This window comes from Cydia pomonella, chromosome 3 (assembly GCF_033807575.1).
Source record: "Cydia pomonella isolate Wapato2018A chromosome 3, ilCydPomo1, whole genome shotgun sequence".
Classification (NCBI taxonomy): Eukaryota; Metazoa; Arthropoda; class Insecta; order Lepidoptera; family Tortricidae; genus Cydia; species Cydia pomonella.
Genome location: NC_084705.1, coordinates 5,171,582 through 5,195,973, shown reverse-complemented (window position 1 = coordinate 5,195,973; position 24,392 = coordinate 5,171,582). Strand labels below are relative to the sequence as shown.

The following is a 24,392-nucleotide window of genomic DNA, read 5'->3' as shown; positions in this document are numbered from 1 at the left end:
ACAATCACTGTTATGCGAAGTTCACGATAAAGAACGGGATGATGATTAATTATTATTTGGATCATTCGCATGAAGCCTCGCGGCATATTATAAGGAATGGTATTTATGTCAAAATTAAAAATTAACTATAGTGGATATCCAAGATTATTAAATCCGTCTATCTATATTAGTAATTTCATATTTTAGTGAACACAAAATGTAAATAAATAAATAAAATTATTAATATGTTTGCTGACAGCCTAATTACTGCTCACTTTCCTAACAAATCTCAAAAGTGAAGTTCCATCCGAAAGAAAGCGTGAAACTTAGCGGACGTGTAGCTCATGTAGGTAAAAAATATATAGAAAATAGAAGTGGAAAAAATTGACAAGTGGGTGTTGCCCGTCCTAGCAACATAATTTGAAGACTACCTACTAATATTGATGACGATTTTTTTTATTGGCAGGCTTATTGTAACTACAATCTCTTTTATTACAACATTAATAACTGCAAAAGTGGGGAGAAGGAGCGAAAGACCCACATCATTTTTATTCTTACCTATACAACCTACCAAGTTTCATGCTTTTTGTACTTTAGGAGTTTTGTACTTTAAGCTTACTGGCCGGACTAATATTATGTTGATGCTAAAGATTTTAGCACGGTCGGTCCGAACACGACTATCAGCATCAAAAGTAGCCGAACAGACTACGAGTCAAAAGTATCTGCCATTATCTAACAGCTTAACAAAGGAAGTTATTATTGTACAATTAATGAACTGAATGAATGTCGCCTGCGGTATTTCCGGACCGACATGACCTTCAAACCTTCAAGAAAAGAGTGTACTCCCATCTTAAGGGCCGGCAACGCACTTACAACCCCTCTGGTGTTGCGGGTGTCAATGGGCGGCGGTAATCGCTTACCATCAGGTGATCCGTCTGCGCGTTTGCCTCCTATATCTTAAAAATAATAAAAAATAAAATAAACTGTAGTAACATACTCTTTTGAGCGCGAACTGTACAGATTTATCTCTAATTGGAACAGTAGGTACTTTAGCGTGGCAGATAATTTTAGTGCGATGTTTCGTCCGCTCCCTACCATTGATCCTGACTGTACTTACTGCACTAGTGCACGGTACCTTCCGAGACGACTGTACTGCGATTAACAAGTGTATGTCGTTTCAGTTATTCAGTATGTAAAGAATTCTGCGCAAAAGCCCTTAGCTCTCGTCAACGGGTACGCTTTCTTCCCCACGAGCTACGGCCAGTTAGCATGGCGTTGTACCCGACACAAAATATGCTCAGCGAAATTCACGCTAAAAAGAGGAGTCATTGCTAGTTGTAACATGGAACATTCACATGTAGCGTACCCGTATATTATTCGCGATGGTATTTATATAAAACTTTGACAATTTTGTAATTGTGTGCGGAATTCCGTTTTTTTGCGTAAGTAAATAAACAAGTAAAAAACTTACTTTTTATATTAGTTTCATTTTTAAATACCTAAGTATACCTGAGCAAATTTACCCTCTAGGCTGCTTCAAGTAAAAGGCCAACCTTGTCAATTTCTATACTTTATATGGCAGCTACTTGAATAAACTGCAAAATACGGTATCTCTACCGATTAATTTATCAAATGCGTTAAAAATACCGTAAATCTTTGAACACTTTTCTGCAACATAAACTGAACAATTTACCGTGGATAACGAGTGTTTTATTTGTTTCAGTCATCCAGTTCATCAAAAACTCTTCTGATAGAGATCTGGCTCTTGTAAACGGGTACACCTTCTTCCCCACGTCTTACAATGTTGCCAGAAGAAAGACATGGCGCTGTACCCGCCATAACAAATGCGATGCAAAGTTTACTATACAAAATGGTAGGATGGGTTTTTGTAATTTGAAGCATTCACATGAACCATACAAATATATTGTTAAGAATGGTGTTTATTCAAGGCTCTATAAAGTATTTTAACAAGTAAATATTTTATTGTGTACAGTCAGCATCAAAAGTAGCGGATCAATTAACGCTTCATTAGCATCTACCATTCTGTAACAACTTAACAGAAAGTGGTCTTTAATATAGAACAACTAAGACTGTAAGAGATATACTTTTGAACGCGAATTCTAGAAATTGATCTGATTTTGGAAAAGTTATCCGGAATATCAGATAATTTTGGCGCGTTGTTTCATCCGCTACTTTTGATGCTGACTGTACCTATAATTGTAAAGTTCTTAATGTTTTGTACAAGGTAATTGTCATGTAAACCTATTTGAAAATTTACCACCCATTTCAATTGTAATGCTAACGAGCCAATTTTACAACCAATGGAGTTTATTCTGAAATAAATTATTTGAATTGTATTATCATATTTCACTTTCCGAATCTCATTGCACTTGTGTTATTACTAACCGATGACAGCCGAATAAAAAAACTGAACTTAAGTAGTAGGTAAAGAGATAAAAACAACGGGTTGCACGCCGGGAGTTGCATGTGCAACCGGTTGTGCAATTTTTGATATTTTGGAATAATTTTGCACGAATTGCTTTAATTATCAGTATAAAAGTACTATCATTTATGAGGTAAAATACAATATTCATTTATTGCGATATCGTACACTCAATACTCATATGACAATTTATATTACATTAAAAAAATTACACTTTAGAATTATTACAATTATTTAACATTAAAAAGTTTATTTCTCAGAAAAATCAAATTCCATCCATAATTTCAACGACTCTTACACTATCATCATTACTAGGACCATCATGGAGTTTTTCGATCAGGTCACGTGTCCGTCTTACGAATGTTCAATCTGACGAATGTGTCGGTCAAAGTGCGTTCTTGGAATTCCAATGTCTAGAATTCCGAGAATATAATTTTTCGCATTTTTTTAATGCGAAGATTTTTCCAGTTTAATAGTCCGGTACAGACATCTGGCGTTCAAATTTGTACTACGTAACGAATGACGTTTTCCCAAAAATATAAATGTTTCTTTGCAAACAAAGCATTTACCCAAAAATGTATGTGCATTGTTGCAATTCTGAAAAAAAAAAAATTGAATATTTACAAGGCCGAAATTTAAAGCAACCTATTTTTCCAGTTCAACACGTCCGGAACCGATCAAACAGACGTCTGGCACTTGTCGACGGATACACCTTCTACATAAACCGACATAACGGCGCCAAGACCACCTGGAGATGCACTAGAGGCAGCCGCTGTAAGGCCCGTTTCATCGTCGAGTGCGGTGTGATGACCAGCTTTAATTTACTGCATAACCATGAAGCATACGACTATGTACTGCGTAATGGCGTTTACCAGAAATATAATTGTGGCGTCTAATCTCTCGTCTATGATGTATGATAATGATCCTGACTGAATTCTGAATCATCTTTTTGAATCATATTTTCGTAAACTTTATACGGCAGGATCAAGATGTTTTTGAATCTTTTTTAGACCACCATACACATACGAAAGGATAAAGCAAATGGCATCACATCGACCGCTCTTTATAGGCACTATATATCAAGTTTGTGGGTATTTTATGTGTGGAATCTAATTTTATACGATATTATAGTTATTTAGTAGATATTCGGGCACCTTTGCATCCGGAAGGGTGCGGAAAGAGTTGTTTGACTAAGTTCTTATTTGTGGCTTCGTTTAGTTTCGTTATAGTTCATATTAATGTAATTTCTTATTGTAATGTTTATAACGTTATTGTAATAAATTGAATGTATACTGCTTTATGAATTCAAAATTATAATGTATTTGATTAATATTTTTGGAAGCATTCTACAGAATTCTGATATTTTCTGTACGTATGTAAATAAGGATATCAGATTAGAATAGAATATAAATGTTTATTTACAAGTAAAAGTACAGTTTATTTACAGTAGATATCGTTGGAATATGTTTATAAGTTACATTAAAATGTATGTACCTATACCTATTGGTATTTACCATGACACATAAATGATTATTGTCGAATTTAGATGCAATACCAATATTTTAGGTACATCTAACACGATGGTTGATAAACATACAAAAATATTTTGTTTTACTGTGTTCCAGTCTTTCCATGTACATAAGAGTGGTCCTAATTTCGTCAAACCTAAATGTTCTACAGTACATATGGCACTAATTTACCGCCCTAGTTGGGTAACTAGCACTATACTATGTGCGTATGTCGAAAATTTATAGGGACAAATGTACTGTAAAACGTATTTTCCACTTTTCACACTTGTGTCATAATGTACTTATTAAAGGTCACTACCGCATTTTGAAAATACGTTCAGCAAAGACTGCATTCGGCGGTTGACCCGTAGAAAAATATAATTTCGACGAAATATGGACCACCGTAATATACACCATTTCATGTACCTCCCAATAATGGCAATTTTTCTTTGTGAATAATACGGTAATCAACATCCTTATGTTGGTTGGTCAAATTATTTACAAACCGCGCTTGTTCGTGTCCAGAAATACCAAAATAATGTTTTTCGACATAAAATGTATACCCAAAATGTTTCAGTCCAATATGTCCAGAATAACAAAAACAAACCTCTGGCCATTGTCGGCGGCTACTCCTTCCATCTCTTATGTCAACGGACGTCAACGAAAACCTGGAGATGTACTAGAGGCAACACCTGCAAGGCACGGTTCCTGGTCACTCATGGAGGGGATGTGATCAATGCCAACTTTAACCATAACCACGAGGCCAATAGATATATCATACGAAATGGAGTTTACATTAAACTTTGACTTGATAATAAATTTGCAGAAGTCGCCTTCAATAGTGCCATAAGTAGTTATGAATTCGGTTCTTGTATCTTAAGTTGCATCCACACTATAGTTAACTTGTTGAACATTGAGAAACACTGTGCAACATGGCCATATTAGATCAATTATCTAATTATTTACCGTCGCACAGTGTTGAGGGTGTACCGTAAGAACACACAGCAGTCGTTCCATTTCTTTACGACAACAGGGAAGAATAGCTTTGCGATCCTAACGAAATAACTGGTACTTTTTCTATGAAATTCCATTTCGGGAGAAAACTGTTTCCAATCACTATATTTGTTAAGATTTGACTTTTGACTTTTGACTTTGACACTTTGATTTTGATGTCGATCGCTTCAGCATAATATATATTCTAGGTTTATAGGTTTAGCTATTTTGTAAAAAAAAAAAACATGTTTTGAAGATTTTGAAAAAGAAGGAATACCTATAAAACTAGTTTTTCATTGTGTCAATAACATACTAAAAAAACATGGAGAATAGAAAATATTTAGAAGTGGAAAAACGTTTTCTCCATTTGTATGGACGTGTACGTGACAACTCAAGACAGTGATAATTCAGTATAAATAATTATTCTGCAGGTAAGAGTAGGTAAAATAATGTGGTATAATGTAGATATAATGTATGGTGTAATTAGTTGGTTGGTTGGTTGTTTGGTTGTATCTTTCAACTACAAAATCCTTGAACAAATTCGACTAAGTAAATGATTACTAATTTCAGTCAAGTTTGTCCGGAGTCCCGCAAACAAGCAACTAGCGCTAGTACACGGGTACACGTTCTACTGCGAGAAAACGTGTGCGCTAACGCAGTACTGGCGATGTACGAGGGGAAACATGTGCAAAGCGCGCTTCACTACCATTGAGCAAAAATTATTCTCCAACTTACAGCTACAGCATACCCACGAACCGTTCAAATATGTTATAAAAGATGGCGTTTACCGCAAAATTATTAAATAAGTTTTAAAAAATCTGTCAATTTTAGTCAGTAAGTACATAGTTGTTATTTACCTACTCTGGCGGCAAATTATGGTTCCTATGATAGTTTTTTGTATGGAGTATGCAGTGACACGTGTAATGTGCGTAGACATTTTTTAGAAGCTTAATACATTCATTTATTTAGAAATGTAACATTTAAGTGTCATGATTTTTTTAGTAATTGTACCAAATAGTGTAAGCAAATATGAATTTTACTTGGCAACATTTTTTTTTATACTACGTTGGTGGCAAACAAGCATACGGCCCGCCTGATGGTAAGCAGTCTCCGTAGCCTATGTACGCCTGCAACTCCAGAGGAGTTACATGCGCGTTGCCGACCCTAAACCCGCCCCCCCCCTCCCCTCGTTGAGCTCTGGCAACCTTACTCACCGGCAGGAACACAACACTATGAGTAGGGTCTAGTGTTATTTGGCTGCTGTTTTCTGTAAGGTGGAGGTACTTCCCCAGTTGGGCTCTGCTCTAGAACTGGAATGACATCCACTGGCTGTGCCCTACCACACAAAGCGAGATGACATTCACAATGCCCATACCTCTCTTTTGGACGTAGTTTAAGGACGTACCCGGGTCCCGTCACATTACATCCCGGTACATTCTTAAAATAACTGAGTTTAATATCAGGGTGATGGGTACCTAATGTTTGATGACCTGGAAATACTGGAGTTAGCAAGTGGCAGGGGTAAGAGGAAGCTAAAGAGAGTGTAGTACAGACGCGTTCACTTGGATTGGGGAAGTCAAAGAGACGAAATCTTGATGGTAACGGGTTGAGCAAAGTTAAATAGGCACCTCCATTTTATTCTTAAAGCAATTAGATATATTTATAATATAAGTAATATAAATATGGCAAAAATGATATAAACTTATGAATTAAGCCCAACTAAAATAGACTTGAAGAAACAGGGACCGGGACAGGGAAAAAGAAGAAATAGGGACCATCATTCGCCGTGAGAGGTATAGTATTAATTATTACCTTACACGCTAAGTATGTCAACAATCATATAATTTATTTGCACAAAATAAAAAGTACTATTAGACTTTTGGTTATTGTCGCCGTTCTACTGAAATAACGTGTTTGTGGAACATGTACGTAAGTTGTTATGTTGTAGGAGTGCTTTATATTGTATTATAAATCATATCTTACAACTAAATATCCTATACAGGCTGCAGATCCACATTATTATATATGAGTTAATTGGAAGTTTTTCTATACATTTATTTATTTAGTTAAACTTTCATGTATAAAATGCAACAGCTTCCTAAATGGCAGACTTGTCAACAAGTTGGACTTGACAAGAACAACTTGAGGATTTGTTGACAGTCAAGCAGAATGAAAGAAACCGTATATTATAGGCGACGATATGGAAAGCTGAAACAACTAGTAGCTAAACTATGCCCAATATTTCCAGTTCTTTTCGTCCGGAACACCGCAAACCGACCACTAGCGCTTGTAAATGGATACACTTTTTACTGCCAAAGAGAGACGGCTAGTACTCAGTATTGGTGCTGCACTAGAAACAATATCTGCAAGGCTCGCTTCACCTACACCATGAATGTCATGAGCAACAGAAACCTGCATCATCCTCATGAGGCGTTTAACTATGTCATAAGGGACGGGGTATATGTTAAACTTTAAGTTACTTAGATGATACTGTAAAACATCATTTTAACGGGTTTATTTACGGATTCTTGACAAAAGTGCCGCCGTTAAATGCACGCTGGATCACGTGAGTAACCCGTTAAAATAAATTTAATATGTGTTACTTTTATTTATAATACAAGCGCTCGTAATTTACTAAGTATGTGTTTTTTATCCACCGCGCAAACGCAGCTCTGGCAAACTCGCTCGCCATAAGCTGCGCTAAGTGCGAGTAAAAGAAGAAACCAGTCGTTACTGAACTGACACACTGTTACGATGCATCTTGACTGAGCCCGCTTTTTAAAATATTAATAATTATTGTAAATATTAACAACATATCGTTTTTGCTTACGTCTGTCTATGTATTAAGTAAAAACAAGTGTCTATAAATCAGAACTTCCATAACGTATGTTTTGTTGTACTAGTAGTGCTTTATAATGAATTATAACTAATATCGATTAACTGAATATCCCATGCAGACTGCAGGATCTTCATTATTTTGAAAGTATTGCCATAGATATTATGTAAATAAATAAATATTATAGGACATTATTACACAAATTGACTAAGTCCCACAGTAAGCTCAATAAGGCTTGTGTTGGGGGTACTTAGACAACGATATATATAATATATAAATATTTATAAATACTTAAATAGATAGAAAACACCCATGACTCAGGAACAAATATCCATGCTCATCACACGAATAAGTGCCCTTACCAGGATTTGAACCCGGGACCATCAGCTTCGTAGGCAGGGTTATGTGTTGGTATTTATTTATTTATTCAAACTTGCGAGCACAAAGTATAACAGCGTACCAAATGGCAGCCATCTCAACAGGTTGGATTTGACAAAAACAACCTTTTCTTGACAAGTATAATAGAGGTACATAAATTAATGTACATATACTATAGGCGACGATACGAAAAGCTGAAACTATTAGTAGCCAAACTATTCTCAATATTTCCAGTTCAATTTGTCCGGAACACCGCAAACCGACCACTAGCGCTTGTAAATGGATACACTTTCTACTGTGAAAAGGAGACTACAAAAACTCAATATTGGCGCTGCACGAGAAATAAGATTTGCAAGGCTCGCTTCACCTACACTATGAATATCATGCTCAACATAAACCTGCAACATCCGCATGAGGCGTTCAAATATATCATAATGGACGGGGTATATGTTAAAGTTTAAGAGTTAATTAAAATACAAGTACTCAAAATGTACTATTTGATTTCGATATTCTGGATCCTACTTTGCCTTTTCACACTCTCCAAAGTATGAGCATGCTTGAATTTTTCAGTTGAGTTCGTCCGGGCTAAATTGAATATGCGGCTAGCGCTCATTGTCGGGTACCCGTACAAATGCGAGAAGGATAGAGGAGATAAACAGTATTAAACCATAAATCATTTATTTGATTTGCTTGAAAAGAGTACATTACACATGGTCACATGCTCACATGTTGCTGTCCTTCTTATTATATCCAAAAACGGCATGCAAATAATACTATTGTATAAGCATGAATATTAAAAATATGCCTACTTACTCGTATATGCTATTAGACTTATTTCTAATAAAAAGTCCATTCCTATATACAAGAATGTCCACGTGGCGATTAGCGATGTCCTAAGCATAACATATGCAAAGCGCGGTTTACCATCACTAAAGTTGAAGATGGCTCCACCCTACACAACGCCAAGCTGAAACACATCCATGCCACAGAGAGATACGTCATAAAGAATGGGGTTATATATAAAAAATTGTTAGCTGTAGTTTTAAGTTATACGTTAATAAACATTGAACTAGATTACTCTTATTCGCTATAAATATAAATTTTATCACATGGCACTTTTCTTCAATTTTTTTGTCTAGTTGTATGTAGGTAAGAGTTTTATATTATGAATGATATTTTACTTCAATCAGTATAAAATACAGTAATCCATGTTGTTAATATACCTTTTTTAATGAGATATATCTCATGAGTATGTTGAAAAGAAGCGGTTGATCGCTACAGAGTCAATTAAGAAGTCTTTACTTAAACTTTATGACTTTATGTTTGTATCTCCCAACACAAATTGCTGCATTTTTTAATAAGTTTATATCTGTGGTTATACAGCGTGTGGTATTAGTAGCCAAACTATTCTCAATATTTCCAGTTCAATTTGTCCGGAACACCGCAAACCGACCACTAGCGCTTGTAAATGGATACACTTTCTACTGTGAAAAGGAGACTACAAAAACTCAATATTGGCGCTGCACGAGAAATAAGATTTGCAAGGCTCGCTTCACCTACACTATGAATATCATGCTCAACATAAACCTGCAACATCCGCATGAGGCGTTCAAATATATCATAATGGACGGGGTATATGTTAAAGTTTAAGAGTTAATTAAAATACAAGTACTCAAAATGTACTATTTGATTTCGATATTCTGGATCCTACTTTGCCTTTTCACACTCTCCAAAGTATGAGCATGCTTGAATTTTTCAGTTGAGTTCGTCCGGGCTAAATTGAATATGCGGCTAGCGCTCATTGTCGGGTACCCGTACAAATGCGAGAAGGATAGAGGAGATAAACAGTATTAAACCATAAATCATTTATTTGATTTGCTTGAAAAGAGTACATTACACATGGTCACATGCTCACATGTTGCTGTCCTTCTTATTATATCCAAAAACGGCATGCAAATAATACTATTGTATAAGCATGAATATTAAAAATATGCCTACTTACTCGTATATGCTATTAGACTTATTTCTAATAAAAAGTCCATTCCTATATACAAGAATGTCCACGTGGCGATTAGCGATGTCCTAAGCATAACATATGCAAAGCGCGGTTTACCATCACTAAAGTTGAAGATGGCTCCACCCTACACAACGCCAAGCTGAAACACATCCATGCCACAGAGAGATACGTCATAAAGAATGGGGTTATATATAAAAAATTGTTAGCTGTAGTTTTAAGTTATACGTTAATAAACATTGAACTAGATTACTCTTATTCGCTATAAATATAAATTTTATCACATGGCACTTTTCTTCAATTTTTTTGTCTAGTTGTATGTAGGTAAGAGTTTTATATTATGAATGATATTTTACTTCAATCAGTATAAAATACAGTAATCCATGTTGTTAATATACCTTTTTTAATGAGATATATCTCATGAGTATGTTGAAAAGAAGCGGTTGATCGCTACAGAGTCAATTAAGAAGTCTTTACTTAAACTTTATGACTTTATGTTTGTATCTCCCAACACAAATTGCTGCATTTTTTAATAAGTTTATATCTGTGGTTATACAGCGTGTGGTTGAAGCGTCTAATGTTTAATGTGTTTTCCAGTTACGTTGGTCCGGAACCTCGCGAACAAGGAAATAGCGCTCGTCAACGGGTACTCGTTTCATTGTCAGAAGGCGCGTGGTAGCGCTCAGTATTGGCGATGCACGAGTCATCGCATGTGCAAAGCACGCTTTACTACCAAAAACAGAGAAAAATTATCCACACTTTCTCATGCGAAATTGCAACATACGCATAACCCAAACAAATACATTATAAAGGATGGAATATATGTGAAAATTGCTAAACACGGGACTAGAAATTGAAACATTTTTCTGTCCTCCTTTTGGAAAGCGTCAACTTTCAGCCTGTTGCGCTAAACGTAGCGCGCTCCGTTGAACAGAAATAGTATTTTTTTTTACAAGGGGGCAAAGTTGTTGTTTAACCGCTCGTACCGTACCGTTGTTTAACCGCTTTTTTTAATACCCGAGCATGCGAAAGATTCAAAAGTTGAACCACGAGCGTAGCGAGTGGTTCGACAAGTGGAAACTTGAGCGTTGCGAGGGTTTCAAGGCACGAGAGCTTAACAAACTTTGCCTCTGAGTGAACCACAAATTTTTTCACCACACCAACGCGAGGAATTAAGTATGAAATTACAAAAAAAAAAACACACCAACTCAAACTCAAATGAACGTAATAAAAAAATATCATTTAAAAGTAAATTCTACCAGCTAACATAAGGAAACAACTCAAAATTTGCCCCACATGTGGATAAAATGCAACTTTTTCATTCGTTTTTGAACAATCAAGAGGGCCTTTACCAGCTGGTGTGGTGAAAGAATATATACCTACACACGTCGGCCAGTAAATAAAAGATCACATGTAATCGTCGACTGAGGTGATAATTTTACACTCATATTAAATGTATAATGTGTATCTTATTCGATTTATAAAAGAATGTAATGTAAATTTAAATAATAAATAACGAAAAATTATAAAAAAAGCATATATTTTTTGTTATGTTTTCTGTATAATTATTTTGAAAAACGCCCGTCAAGATTCTCGGGTAGTTCCCACCTGTCCGTTAAGTAGTAACCAATTATTTATTATTCTTTTAACATATATTCGAAATTTACATATAAAGTGATATTCAATGCCCTTGAGTGTAATCTAGGTGGTAGATTATGTCTAAAATTTTAAATATCTTAACAACTAAAGAAATCGTTTTTAGAATACTTTGCAATCGAGTTCGTCCGGAGTCCGGGTAACAAGCAACTAGCTCTCGTCGAAGGATACCCGTTTTACAGCGACAAGGCCCAAGGAAACACGAAATATTGGTGTTGTCTTAAGAAAAATATGTGCAAAGCCAGATTTACCATCACAAAGACGGAATACATCTCTACAGTACACAACGCCAGATTACAACATTCTCATGATGCATACAAATACGTCATTAAAGACGGAATATATGTAAAACTTAAAAATTAACTCAGCGACACATTTTACGCAATAAAACTTTAACATGCTACTAGTTTTTTTTTGCAAAATAACCATACAAGTTATTAATTTACTTAAAACATGCCCACAACAAAATAAATCGTAAAATTGAATGCATCGATGCAACATCTGGCGCGTCTTTCGCAAATGAAATCTTTTCCTGTTGAGTGTGATAAGATGATAAATAACTTACCTGTTAAACACACGCGCGGGATTAATAAATTAAATGTATTTCTAGACACAGATTGATAAGGGTCGGTGGTCGTATTAGTAATGCGACTAGTTTTACATACGACAAAAAACATCCGATTTTGCTTTGTTCGAAACATCGTTTCACACAGCTTTTGTTTCAGAGTGAATGCATACGATTACTGCATGCTCCATCTAGTCTTCTGCTTGCTACTATCAAAGACTGCTGGTGGCCTCTCGGAGGCACTAATTTAGCAAAGCGAGTGGTACGCACCTGTGTAACCTGCATCCGCATGAAGGCGAAAACGTTTAACTTTAAAGGCGCCTCTAATGTTACGTTTACTCTTACCTTCATTACGTTTGGAACCTGGGTTCACCTTTATGAGCTGCGGGGTAGACTATGCGGGGCCAGTATATGTACTTAATCGTAAGGGTAGGGGAGCTAAACCTCAAAAGGCTTACATCTGTCTGATAGTATGCTTCACGACGCGCGCGGTTTATCGGTCACAAGTCTTAAGTAGTACCGAAGGATACCTACTCGCACTTATTAAACGCTTTATTTCGCGCCGTAGTACGCCTAACGTCATATATTCCGACAAATGTCCGTTGCTTTGTAGGGGCAATGGAAGAACTTTCGTCGTTCCTACAAGGTAATATCATTGAGTGCGCCGCTAATGATAACATTAATTTGCATTTTAACCCCCCTTATGCTCCGCATATGTCAGGTTTGTGTGAGAGAGTTGTACAGTCTTGCAAATATCACCTGAAGCGCGTTATTGGCAACGCGAATTGAGGAATTTAGCACGGTTTTGGCACAGTCCGAAGCCCTACTGAATTCCAGATACGTATAACCTCAACTCTATAGACTAAACTTTTTTTTTACTTACGTTCTTACTTCGGAATGGTGTCAATGAGAAACCATAAATTAATTCAGCACCCCCGATTTATATACGGAAACGATACTAAACCCGGCCTAACAGCTTCACAGACGTAGATATCAGGATAAAATTCAAAAACCATTTAATATATCGAAAAACTTGACTAAATTAGACTTGTAGCAAATGTAATCGGCTTTCATTTTGTATAAGTGACCATGCCGCTAAGACGTATAATTTCCGAGATATAATCGAAAAATCCCCCGGCTCAAGGGGACTTTTGATATGTTCACCTCCTAACTAGTTCAAATAAAGTTACGGAGTCGAAAATTGTGTTCCAAGCCTTTCCCTCTATAATTTTTTGGAGCATTCATTTCCTGGCCTAGAATGAGTACGAGTTTGCAGCACTTGCATTGGAGAGTTTGGGCCCGTGTCTGTCCGACACTAAACATTTTGTCAGGGAAGTGTCAGTCCGGCTGATAGCGGTCTCAGCTGATCATAGGGCGTGCCCTAGCGCCTACGCTTTCTTTGCCCAGAGGCTAAATCTGGCAGTGAAGAAGCTTAACGCTGCTAGCTTTCTTGCGACTAGGCCGGAAGGAGGTGATGTGGGGGAAGTATTTTACATTTAGTTTTAGGGTTTGTTTTGTTTTAGGATAAGTTTAAAATTTTAAGCATTTGAATTTTATTGTAATATGTATATGTATGTATATAATATGTATGTTACTTTATTGCAAATTATTTAATGTGATGACTATGCTTTTGAGAAATAAATTAATTAATTTTAACGCCACGCCTACCGTCGTGGGCGTTATCGCGAACCCTGTACGAAGGTTGAAATTGGGCTGTAGTCGAACGCGCGTCAGTTGACGTCATTGGTGGTCAAAAGGTAGCCATAGATTCAACTAAACTACCTTTAAAATTTTCAGTTGTCTTCGTCCGGAACCACGCAAACAAAACGCTAGCACTTGTAAACGGGTACACGTTTTATTGCGAAAAGGCGAGAATTGGTGGTCAGTATTGGCGCTGTACAAGAAAAAATGCGTGCAAGGCGCGCTTCACTATTACCAAGGATGAAGTCCTCGCTAATGTTTACTTGGAGCATACTCATAAACCATATGAGTATGTCATCAAAGATGGGGTATATTTTAAAACGAAATAATTTGAATTAGATTTAGTGCCAGTTGCACCAACCGCACTTGACAGACTGATCAACGTCACCGGGCGCGACGCCGCGGCAGTTTACTATGAAACTTCCCATACAATAAAATTTAGCGAACGCTTTGACGGTGACAGACAGTTTTGTGCAACCGGCCCTTAAATAAGTTGTAATATTTTTTATCTAAAAATGTTGCATTAATTTTATTATTTTCCTAAGTTTTTTTCAGCTGTTCTGCGTCACAGGAGACGAAAAAATGTATAAATGTGTATATATGATTCGTTTACTATTTAATAAATGTTTTCTTTGTTATATTGCATATTTACCAAAGAATACTGTTTTTTTTTATCGAGATCAGCTGGATGGATCAACTTTTGTGTTGTTGTTCTATTCCGTTATCCAAGGGACAATATTGTGTCACAGTTTGTTAGATGAATTGTTATATTTATCAGGTTATACTAATATGCCAGGCAGGAATATAACTGCATACTGCAATAACGCATGTTTGGCGAATTTCCTGCCATACGCCTTTTTGCTACCGCCGTAATACATACATTAAGGTAAATGTGGAAAATATTGGCGTGTAAATTTGCTGGACCTTTATGGCAAGAACTATACGTACGTCATGTAACGAAAACACTATCAGAAAGAAAGATCTTTACTCTTTCTGGTCTACCACCCTCGTGAGTAGGTATGTGTACACACGCATGAGTTGAAAGCCTCGAAAGAGCTTGTAGACGGTCTTCATGTAAGTTTTTTCTACTGGGTACCTAATAACTTGCTTGCAATGACTTTCAGTGAAAATGGTATACAATTCCTCGGGCAAGCAGTTAGCATTATACCAAGGCTACACCTTTTACTGTAAGTCGCGAAAAAACTGCAACCTGGAAGAAATACTGGTGTTGTACGAGCTGCGGCGCGGGCACTTGTACAGCTTGACTGTATCTTACGCCGGATGGGGTGGTATTTAACTCTGAGGAGTCTCGAGTCAAACATTGTCATTCGCCTCCTAAGTTCGTGATGCGCAATGGAATATATATTAAAGTTTAATCTTTTATTTCGGTTCTTTTTGTAATTTAGCTACTACTGAGACGTCTCAAATCAAACATTGCCATGCGCCTCCTAAGTTCGTGATGCGCAATGGAATATATATTAAAGTTAAATTTTTTGTTTCGGTTATTTTTATAATTTAGCTACTACTGAGACGTCTCAAATCAAACATTGTCATGCGCCTCCAAAGTTCGTGATGCGCAATGGGATATATATCAAAGTTTAATCTTTTGTTTCGGTTCTTTTTATAATTTAGCTAATACTGAGACGTCTCAAATCAAATAGTGTCATGCGCCTCCAAAGTTCGTGATGCGCAATGGAATATATATTAAAGTTTAATCTTTTGTTTCGGTTCTTTTCATAATGTAGCTACTACTGAGTCGTCTCAAGTCAAACATTGCCATTCGCCTCCTAAGTTCGTGATACGCAATGGATTTTCTTTTGTTTTTCGTTTTATATTGTTTTCCTGTTAAGTAAAATGGTGATCATAATAAATTCTATTTCTCTCTTAATTAAAATACGTTTTTTCACTTTGTTAGAAAGTTTAAAGACACAAAAAAAACAGATAAAAACTAGTTGTAACGGCATTTCAGGTAAAATGAGTTTAAGGGCATTTATGAATAAATGCAACTTTGTGCCTAGGTATAGGTAAAAGATAATATTCTAAAACTTATTTTGTATTTACACTTTAAATCAGAAAGATAATTGGATTAGGACCCACACAGGATCACACTAAGGTATTTTTTGAAATTTTGTGAACTAGAGCATATTTTTATTTACTTATTCAATTGTAATCATATTAATCAGTCCAGTATTAAGTGTCATGTAATTCTAAAGTTTTGTTACCCTACTCATAGTGTTGTGTTCCTGCCGGTGAGTAAGGTTGCCAGAGTTCAACGAGGGCGCGGAGTGTTAGGGTCGGCAACGCGCATGTAACTACTAAAAAAGCGTACATAGGCTACGGAGACTGCTTACCATCAGGCGGGCTGTATGCTTGTTTTCCACCGACGTAGTATAAAAAAATCAAAGCAACTATTTGTTTGTTTTAGTTAAAATATTACATAACGCGTCTGGAAGAGAAGTGGCTTTGTATCAAGGCTTCACATATTATTGCAACAGGCCGATCGGCTGGAAGAAAATCTGGCGATGCACTGCCGGCAGCCCCTGTAATGCTCGCCTCTATTTGAACCCTGCAGGAATTGTCTACAAGGGTGTACTCGAGCATTGCCATCCGTCTCTAAGATTTGCTATACGAAATGGAGTTCTCATTAAAATTTGATTTTACTAGATTGGTTTTATTTTGGTGCGCCTGTGTGTGGCATTGTAGCTTCTGAACGGATGAACATATTTGGATACTTTTTAGGGTTCCGTGCCTCGAAAGGAAAAAAACGGAACCCTTATAGGATCACTTTGTTGTCCGTCCGTCCGTCTGTCTGTCTGTGAAGACCCTTTTTCTCAGGAGCGCGTGGAGGTATCAAGCTGGAATTTATATCAAATACTCAGGTCTACTGTCCCTTAGAGCTGTGAAAAAAATCAAACTTCTAAGCCAACGCAATCAAAAGATACAGCCGTTTATGCCGCAAATTTTCAATATTCGCAAGGGAATCAAAACCTACAAGAGTACTTTCCGTGAACTCAGAATCTTGAAATTTGGTACGAAGTAACGTCTTATAGTACAGATAAAGGAAAAATTGCGAAAACCGTAGATTTTTATTTACATCAAATAATAAAAATATTTTTAATAATTGATATGACCCGGTTGTCGTGATGGGTGAACTTTTACTTATATACCTACAGGTTTGTACGGAACCCTCGGTGCGCGAGTCCGACTCGCACTTGGCCGTTTTTTTTGTAAGGTTAGAGGTTTTGAGGCAACAGAAATACAGTGATGCGCGTTAAACACGCGCTTACCTAAACATTAAAAAAACACCTGTATTTTTTTTGTAGTATAATAAATTTGTTTTTTTTTTGCTTTTATTTTAGTGCAAATCTTCCAAAACCACGCAGGAAAGCCACTAGCCATATACGTAGGCTACACTTTTTACTGCAGTATGGTGGACAGAAGTGGTTGGAAGAAAGTATGGCGCTGCACCAACAACACGCGATGCTCGGCACGGTTCCATCTTGCCCGGGACTACACGGTGGGGAAGGGGAACCTGGCCCATACTCACGAGCCTCCGAGATTTTATATACAAAATGGAATTATTTTAAAAACTTAATGTTGTAATTAACCGAATTTATATTAAGGTCAAATTGTACGTTGATTGTAAATATTAATGGAAATAAATAATTTGTATATTGTTATTTTACCACATAGATTAATTCTTTTCTACTTAAATATATAAATGAATATTTGGGGACCATCTTACTTACATCGACCTAGTACTAAACAACGATGTACATACTTATAAAGATAAATATATGCATAGCTATATAGATAAAATTCATAACGCAGGAACAAATATTCGTGATAAACACACAAATAAATACCCTTATTATTCGAACCCTGGGTCTCTGCTCACGCGCGACTACCGGCACCGGACTACCGGTACTGGCGCGGTAGGCGACTCACTACCGACTATTAGGCTAGAAGGACTTTACAAATCGACTTGTCATTCTTTTGGTGTCAATATTAAAAGACGCAATTTGAGCAAAAGGTGTTTAAAGGAATTATTTGGTTTATTTTAGTGCAAATCGTCCACATTTTGTCACTAAATTTTATTTACATGTCCTGTTATTGTAAATAGTTTGCTATTTACAATAACAGGATATCATAAAAGTTTTTTTTGTTGTATATATTTTTTATATCCTTGGGTTTATACATATTTTCACCAATAGTGGTTGTTGAATTCTGGATGCCAATTCAAACGTAAATGTTGTCACTGAGTTATCAGTTGTGATTGCATTTTGCTTGTACTTGTCCGTACATGTATTGGCGCAAACAAGCCGCACGAGCAAATGTGATAAAATTACATTACTTAGATATTATTTTGATGTCAAAATTAAAGTTTAATTGGCCTCCTTGCCTCATACCATAAATTATAGCAGGTAACTAAAAACTGTACATTCAATTACAGTCCAGATGGTCCACAACAGAGCAGGGAAGCAGCTAGCTCTGTACTGCGGCTACACATTCTACGCCATGCCGACGACGTGCGGCTGGAAGAAGATTTGGGTCTGCACGAACTACGGCCACTGCCGCGCTCGGTTTCACCTCTCGAGAGACTGGCGAGTGATCAAATCTCGACCAGAGCATTCTCATGCGCCACCACAGTTTCTTGTGCGTGATGGAGTGTATATTCAAATTTAATTTATTTTATTAAAAATATACACTATAAGCATATCAGTGATTTACGTACAGGTGATGATAAAAAGTCATTAAAATACTTTTTTGTAGTTGCCTCCCGAGCCTCTGTTACAAATGTGTGTTCATATTCCACAATCTGGGTTGAACTTTTATTGTTCAACTAAAGGGTTTATACGGGTTCCAAATTCAAAAACAATACAACTGCCTCTGGGTCTTAGGAGGACATGATTGCAAGTAACAGATTTTTAGCAGTTTTTTCTGCAGCATAATGGCATAATGACCTACTATTAAAATGACTAATTATTGATAGTGATTTTTTTAGTCCAAATTAGCTTTTCATCTGGACACTTGATACATCTCATTCTAATTTCAATGATTTATTTAATTATTTTTAGTTCAATATTGTAAAAAATTATTCTTCTTCTTGCTGATTTTACATTTTATTTGGGCTGTGCGGTGTGCGTTGCCCGACTTGACTATAAGACTGTCTATATAAGAAGACTATTTTATATACAAAATATTCATATAATAAGATAATATGTTCTCGGTGGTAACAAATCTTTTTGGGAAGGTATTGTTAATGTTTGTAAAAGAAATGTCACTTTTGACATTGACAGGTCAGTATTATATCAGTATCATTTGGAAACAGTACCCCTAGTGTAAATTTGATCAACATCATAACGTGACGAACGCGTTTGCGTTAAGTCTCATTTTGTATAGGATTTTGAGTTTCCAAAACGTCCCGCTTGGCGCGCTCTTTCTCAATCCAATACAAAATGAGACTAAACGCAAACGCGTACGTACGTCACGTTTCGAAATCTAATTTATTTACACTAGGGGTACAGTACCAGTTAGAAAGAGCGCGCCAAGCGGGACGTTTTGGAAACTCAAAATCCTATACAAAATGAGACTTAACGCAAACGCGTTCGTCACGTTATGATGTCGATCAAATTTACACTAGGGGTACTGATCTCATAACTAAAACAGTAAAGCTAGGAATTAACATATTTGTGTCATTGGAAAAGGGCTAATATTATGTTCTTTTTATTTAAGAGGCCTTATTCCTACAGACGAGCGTATTTTGTAAAATGCTTCCTTTTTCATTCAAGATTACGACGTAACTATTAGTATTTATTCAAAAACTGATAACGTACTTAAATAATCGTTTCCTAAACTAGGGGCTCCAACAGTTCAAATTTTCATTTTCTCTTTTAAACCTCTTTTTTAATGAGGTTTTTTGGGAGCCTTTTCCAAATTTTGCAGTGAGATGTGGCGTTTCGGTTCTCAATTTTGCTATAAACAAGAATCATTTGGTACATGAATGACTACAATTTGATTCAACATATCTCGTACGAGGGGCTGGAATGATTAACAATCGAAGATTCATTTGAAAAAACTGATAAAATACCTTCCGAGTTTTCTTAATTTTTTTGGCGAAAACAGGGTTTTATTATATTTTATTTCCGCAAATTGTACGCATATTTTGCTTTAAAAATAATATTATAGCAAACTGTAACTTTATGTTAACCTATAAAAAAAAAATCGTAACTATGGGACCTACATTGCCGTAAATTTATATATTTTTAAAACACGTATAAATCACGCAGCAGCGACGCCCCGCTCTCAGTCCGCGCGGAGCGCGCTTAGAGGACGGACCTGTGCTCGATTGTCAGGCATTCGTTGCGATCGTAATCAGCTACGGAGTTCCGAGAAGTGCTATATACTGCGATTAGAAAATCTTAATAAAAGTTCATTTTTTACAGTATGCCTAACAGACTCGCTTATTGATGGATTTTCAGTGTTACTTTTTTTTTAATACTAAGTCGGTGGCAAACAAGCATACGGCCCGCATATGTACGCCTGCAACTCCAGAGGAGTTACATGCGCGTTGCCGACCCTAACCCCCTCCCGCCCCTCGTTGAGCTCTGGCAACCTTACTCACCGGCAGGAACACAACACTATGAGTAAGGTCTAGTGTTATTTGGCTGCGATTTTCTGAAAAACGCATTTTCACTTGAAATTACGTTAGGGTTTGCATTATTATTTTTGACCCGGATGAAGTCCAAGTTCTCATGATGGAGTCAGGAGTTGGTCACCAGAACTCCTAATCTACTAATTATAATCCCATCGTGTTTGGGCTCAAAAGATTTGCCCTGACGAACACCATCGATCTAGATGAGGTCCAGGGTCTCATGATGGAGTCAGGAGTTGGTCACCAGAACTCCTAATCTACTCATTATAATTCCATCGTGTTTGGGCTCAACAGAGTTGCCCTGACGAGCACCTTCAATCTAGATGAGGTCCAGGGTCTCATGATGGAGTCAGGAGCTGGTCACCAGAACTCCTAATCTACTCATCATAACTCCATCGTGTTTGGGTTCAATAGAGTTGCCCTGACGAGCACCATCAATCTAGATGAGGTCCAGGGTCTCATGATGGAGTCAGGAGCTGGTCACCAGAACTCCTAATCTACTCATCATAACTCCATCGTGTTTGGGCTCAATAGATTTGCCCTGATGAACACCATCGATCTAGATGAGGCCCAGGGTCTCATGATGGAGTCAGGAGTTGGTCACCAGAACTCCTAAACTACTCATCATAACCTCATCGTGTTCGGGCTTAATAGATTTGCCCTGACGAGCATCATCAATCTAGATAAAGTCCAGGGTCTCATGATGGAGTCAGGAGTTGGTCACTAGAACTCCTAATCTACTCATTATAATTCCAACGTGTTTGGGCTCAAAAGATTTGCCCTGATGAGCACCATCGATCTAGATGAGGTCCAGGATCTCATGATGGAGTCAGGAGTTCGTCACCAGAACTCCTACTCTACTCATCATAACTCCATCGTGTTTGGGCTCAAAAGAGTTGCCCTGACGAGCACCTTCAATCTAGATGAGGTCCAGGGTCTCATGATGGAGTCAGGAGCTGGTCACCAGAACTCCTAATCTACTCATCATAACTCCATCGTGTTTGGGTTCAATAGAGTTACCCTGACGAGCACCATCAATCTAGATGAGGTCCAGGGTCTCATGATGGAGTCAGGAGCTGGTCACCAGAACTCCTAATCTACTCATCATAACTCCATCGTGTTTGGGCTCAATAGATTTGCCCTGATGAACACCATCGATCTAGATGAGGCCCAGGGTCTCATGATGGAGTCAGGAGTTGGTCACCAGAACTCCTAATCTACTCATCATAACCTCATCGTGTTCGGGCTCAATAGATTTGCCCTGACGAGCATCATCAATCTAGATAAAGTCCAGGGTCTCATGATGGAGTCAGGAGTTGGTCACTAGAACTCCTAATCTACTCATTATAATTCCAACGTGTTTGGGCTCAAAAGATTTGCCCTGATGAGCACCATCGATCTAGATGAGGTCCAGGGTCTCATGATGGAGTCAGGAGTTGGTCACCTGAACTCCTAATCTACTCATCATAACTCCATCGTGTTTGGGCTCAATAGATTTACTCCGACAAGCACCATCAAATTACCATTATGATGAATAGATTAGGAGTTCTGGTGACCAACTACTGAGTCCATCATGAGACCCTCGACTTAATCTAGATCGATGGTACTCGTCAGGGCAAATCTTTTGAGCCCAAACACGATGGAATTATAATGAGTAGATTAGGAGTTCTAGTGACCAACTCCTGACTCCATCATGAGACCCTGAACATCATCTAGATTGATGGTGCTCGTGAGGGCAAATCTATTGAGCCCAAACACGATGGAGTTATGATGAGTAGATTAGGAATTATGGTGACCAACTCCTGACTCCATCATGAGACCCTGGACTTCATCTAGATCGATGGTACTCGTCAGGGCAAATCTTTTGAGCCCAAACACGATGGAATTATAATGAGTAGATTAGGAGTTCTGGTGACCAACTCCTGACTCCATCATGAGACCCTGGACTTCATTTAGATCGATGGTACTCGTCAGGGCAAATCTATTGAGCTCAAATACGATGGAATTATAATGAGTAGATTAGGAGTTCTAGTGACCTACTCCTGACTCCATCATGAGACCCTGGACTTCATCTAGATTGATGGTGCTCATCAGGGTAAATCTATTGAGCCCAAACTCGATGGAGTTATGATGAGTAAATTAGGAGTTCTGGGGAGTTCTGGTGACCAACTCCTGACTCCGTCATGAGACCCTGGACCTCATCTAGATCGATGGTGTTCGTCAGGGCAAATCTTTTGAGCCCAAGCACGATGGAATTATAATGAGTAGATTAGGAGTTCTGGTGACCAACTCCTGACTCCATCATAAGAACCTGGATGGACTTCATTCGGGTCAAAAATAATAATACAAACCCTAACGTGATTTAAATAACACTGAAACTCTATAGGGAGCGTGCATGAACTATAGGAGGCAGCACAGGAGCCGTCAGATTTTTGGCGCGAGGCGTAAATGTGATGTTTTTTGTTCCGATGTAGCCCACAAGATGGCAGAACCTACTATGCACAAGAAAATACTTGACGTGTAAATGTGCCTGTTTATGGTTCCGATTCAGACCACAAGATGGCAGACCCTCCAACGCGCACGGTCCCTATAGCACTAATGTGCGCAAACGATTGGCATCTTGACTAGGCAGCATGGGTGCGTAGCCACCATGCCAATCGATACGACAACGAAACACTATCTGTCTCTCTCTCGTACTAATATGCACAAACGATTGGCATCTTGGCTGGGCAGCATGGGTGCGTAGCCAACATGCCAAACGTTTACGATACGACAAGGAAACACTATCTGTCTCTCTATCGCACTAATATGCGCAATCGATTGGCTTCTTGGCTAGGTATCATGGGTGCGTAGCCAACATGCCAATCGTTTACGATACGACAACGAAACACTACTCTCTCTCTATCGCACTAATATACGCAAACGATTGGTATTTTGGCTAGGCACTAAGCAAGTGTGTGGCCAACATGCCAATCGTTTACGATACGACAACGAAACACTATCTGTCTCTCTATCGCACTAATATACTTTATTTATACCTGCAGTCATTTACTAACTTCTTCATTTTCCATTGGTGTGAAAGAGACAGAATAAAGAGCAAGGGTTATAGTACACTCTGTAGTCTGTACACTTAGTAGTAGTGTACATAAAAAAAAAACTACTGTGCATATACAATAAAATAAAGAGTGCCCATATGATATCATATGACACTAAAATTAATGTTGCTTGAAATTATATTGAAAACTATCAAGATTATTCTAGTCTGCATTGAAACGCGCGTCGCGTTGCCGGCGCTCGCGTACCGAGCGCCAACGCCATCTATCGAGCGTTATTTCGTGAAATCGGAGAACGCTCCAAGGATTAAGGGCTCTTAAAACAGAATAAAAAAACCAAAAATCAGCCGAAATCAATAAATTCCTAATTACCTGAAATAACACATTAGGTAAATTAATAAATACAATTACTGTGAATTCGTTTTATTTTAGTGACTGATCTACTCGTATTGTATAACAGTATTGTTCATAATTTAAAACTGATACGGGACTGAATCGCGTACATGTACTTTTAATATTTCAGTTTTAAATTATGAGGGAAAATCGTGTTAGTTTAAATCAACATAGTATATTAATGCTTTTGCTCTATCTAATTGATCTATATCAGTTTT

At 37.5% G+C, this 24,392-nt stretch overlaps 1 protein-coding gene across 14 annotated transcripts in view; it reads left to right on the top strand.

Moving 5' to 3' along the window:
* The window catches only part of LOC133515885 (protein tramtrack, beta isoform), a 526,149-nt gene that overhangs the window by 418,684 nt on the left and 83,073 nt on the right, over positions 1–24,392 (top strand). The window contains exon 5 of one of the 14 annotated variants that reach the window (XM_061848494.1): positions 11,914–12,208. The exons of 12 other annotated variants lie outside the window; for them this stretch is intronic. In XM_061848494.1, the coding sequence (XP_061704478.1) occupies positions 11,914–12,170 (257 nt within the window). In that variant the 3' untranslated portion in view covers positions 12,171–12,208. Of the gene's footprint in view, positions 1–1,702; positions 2,337–11,913; positions 12,209–24,392 lie in introns of those variants that run through there. One more of the 14 variants, XM_061848508.1, reaches the window with a different exon arrangement.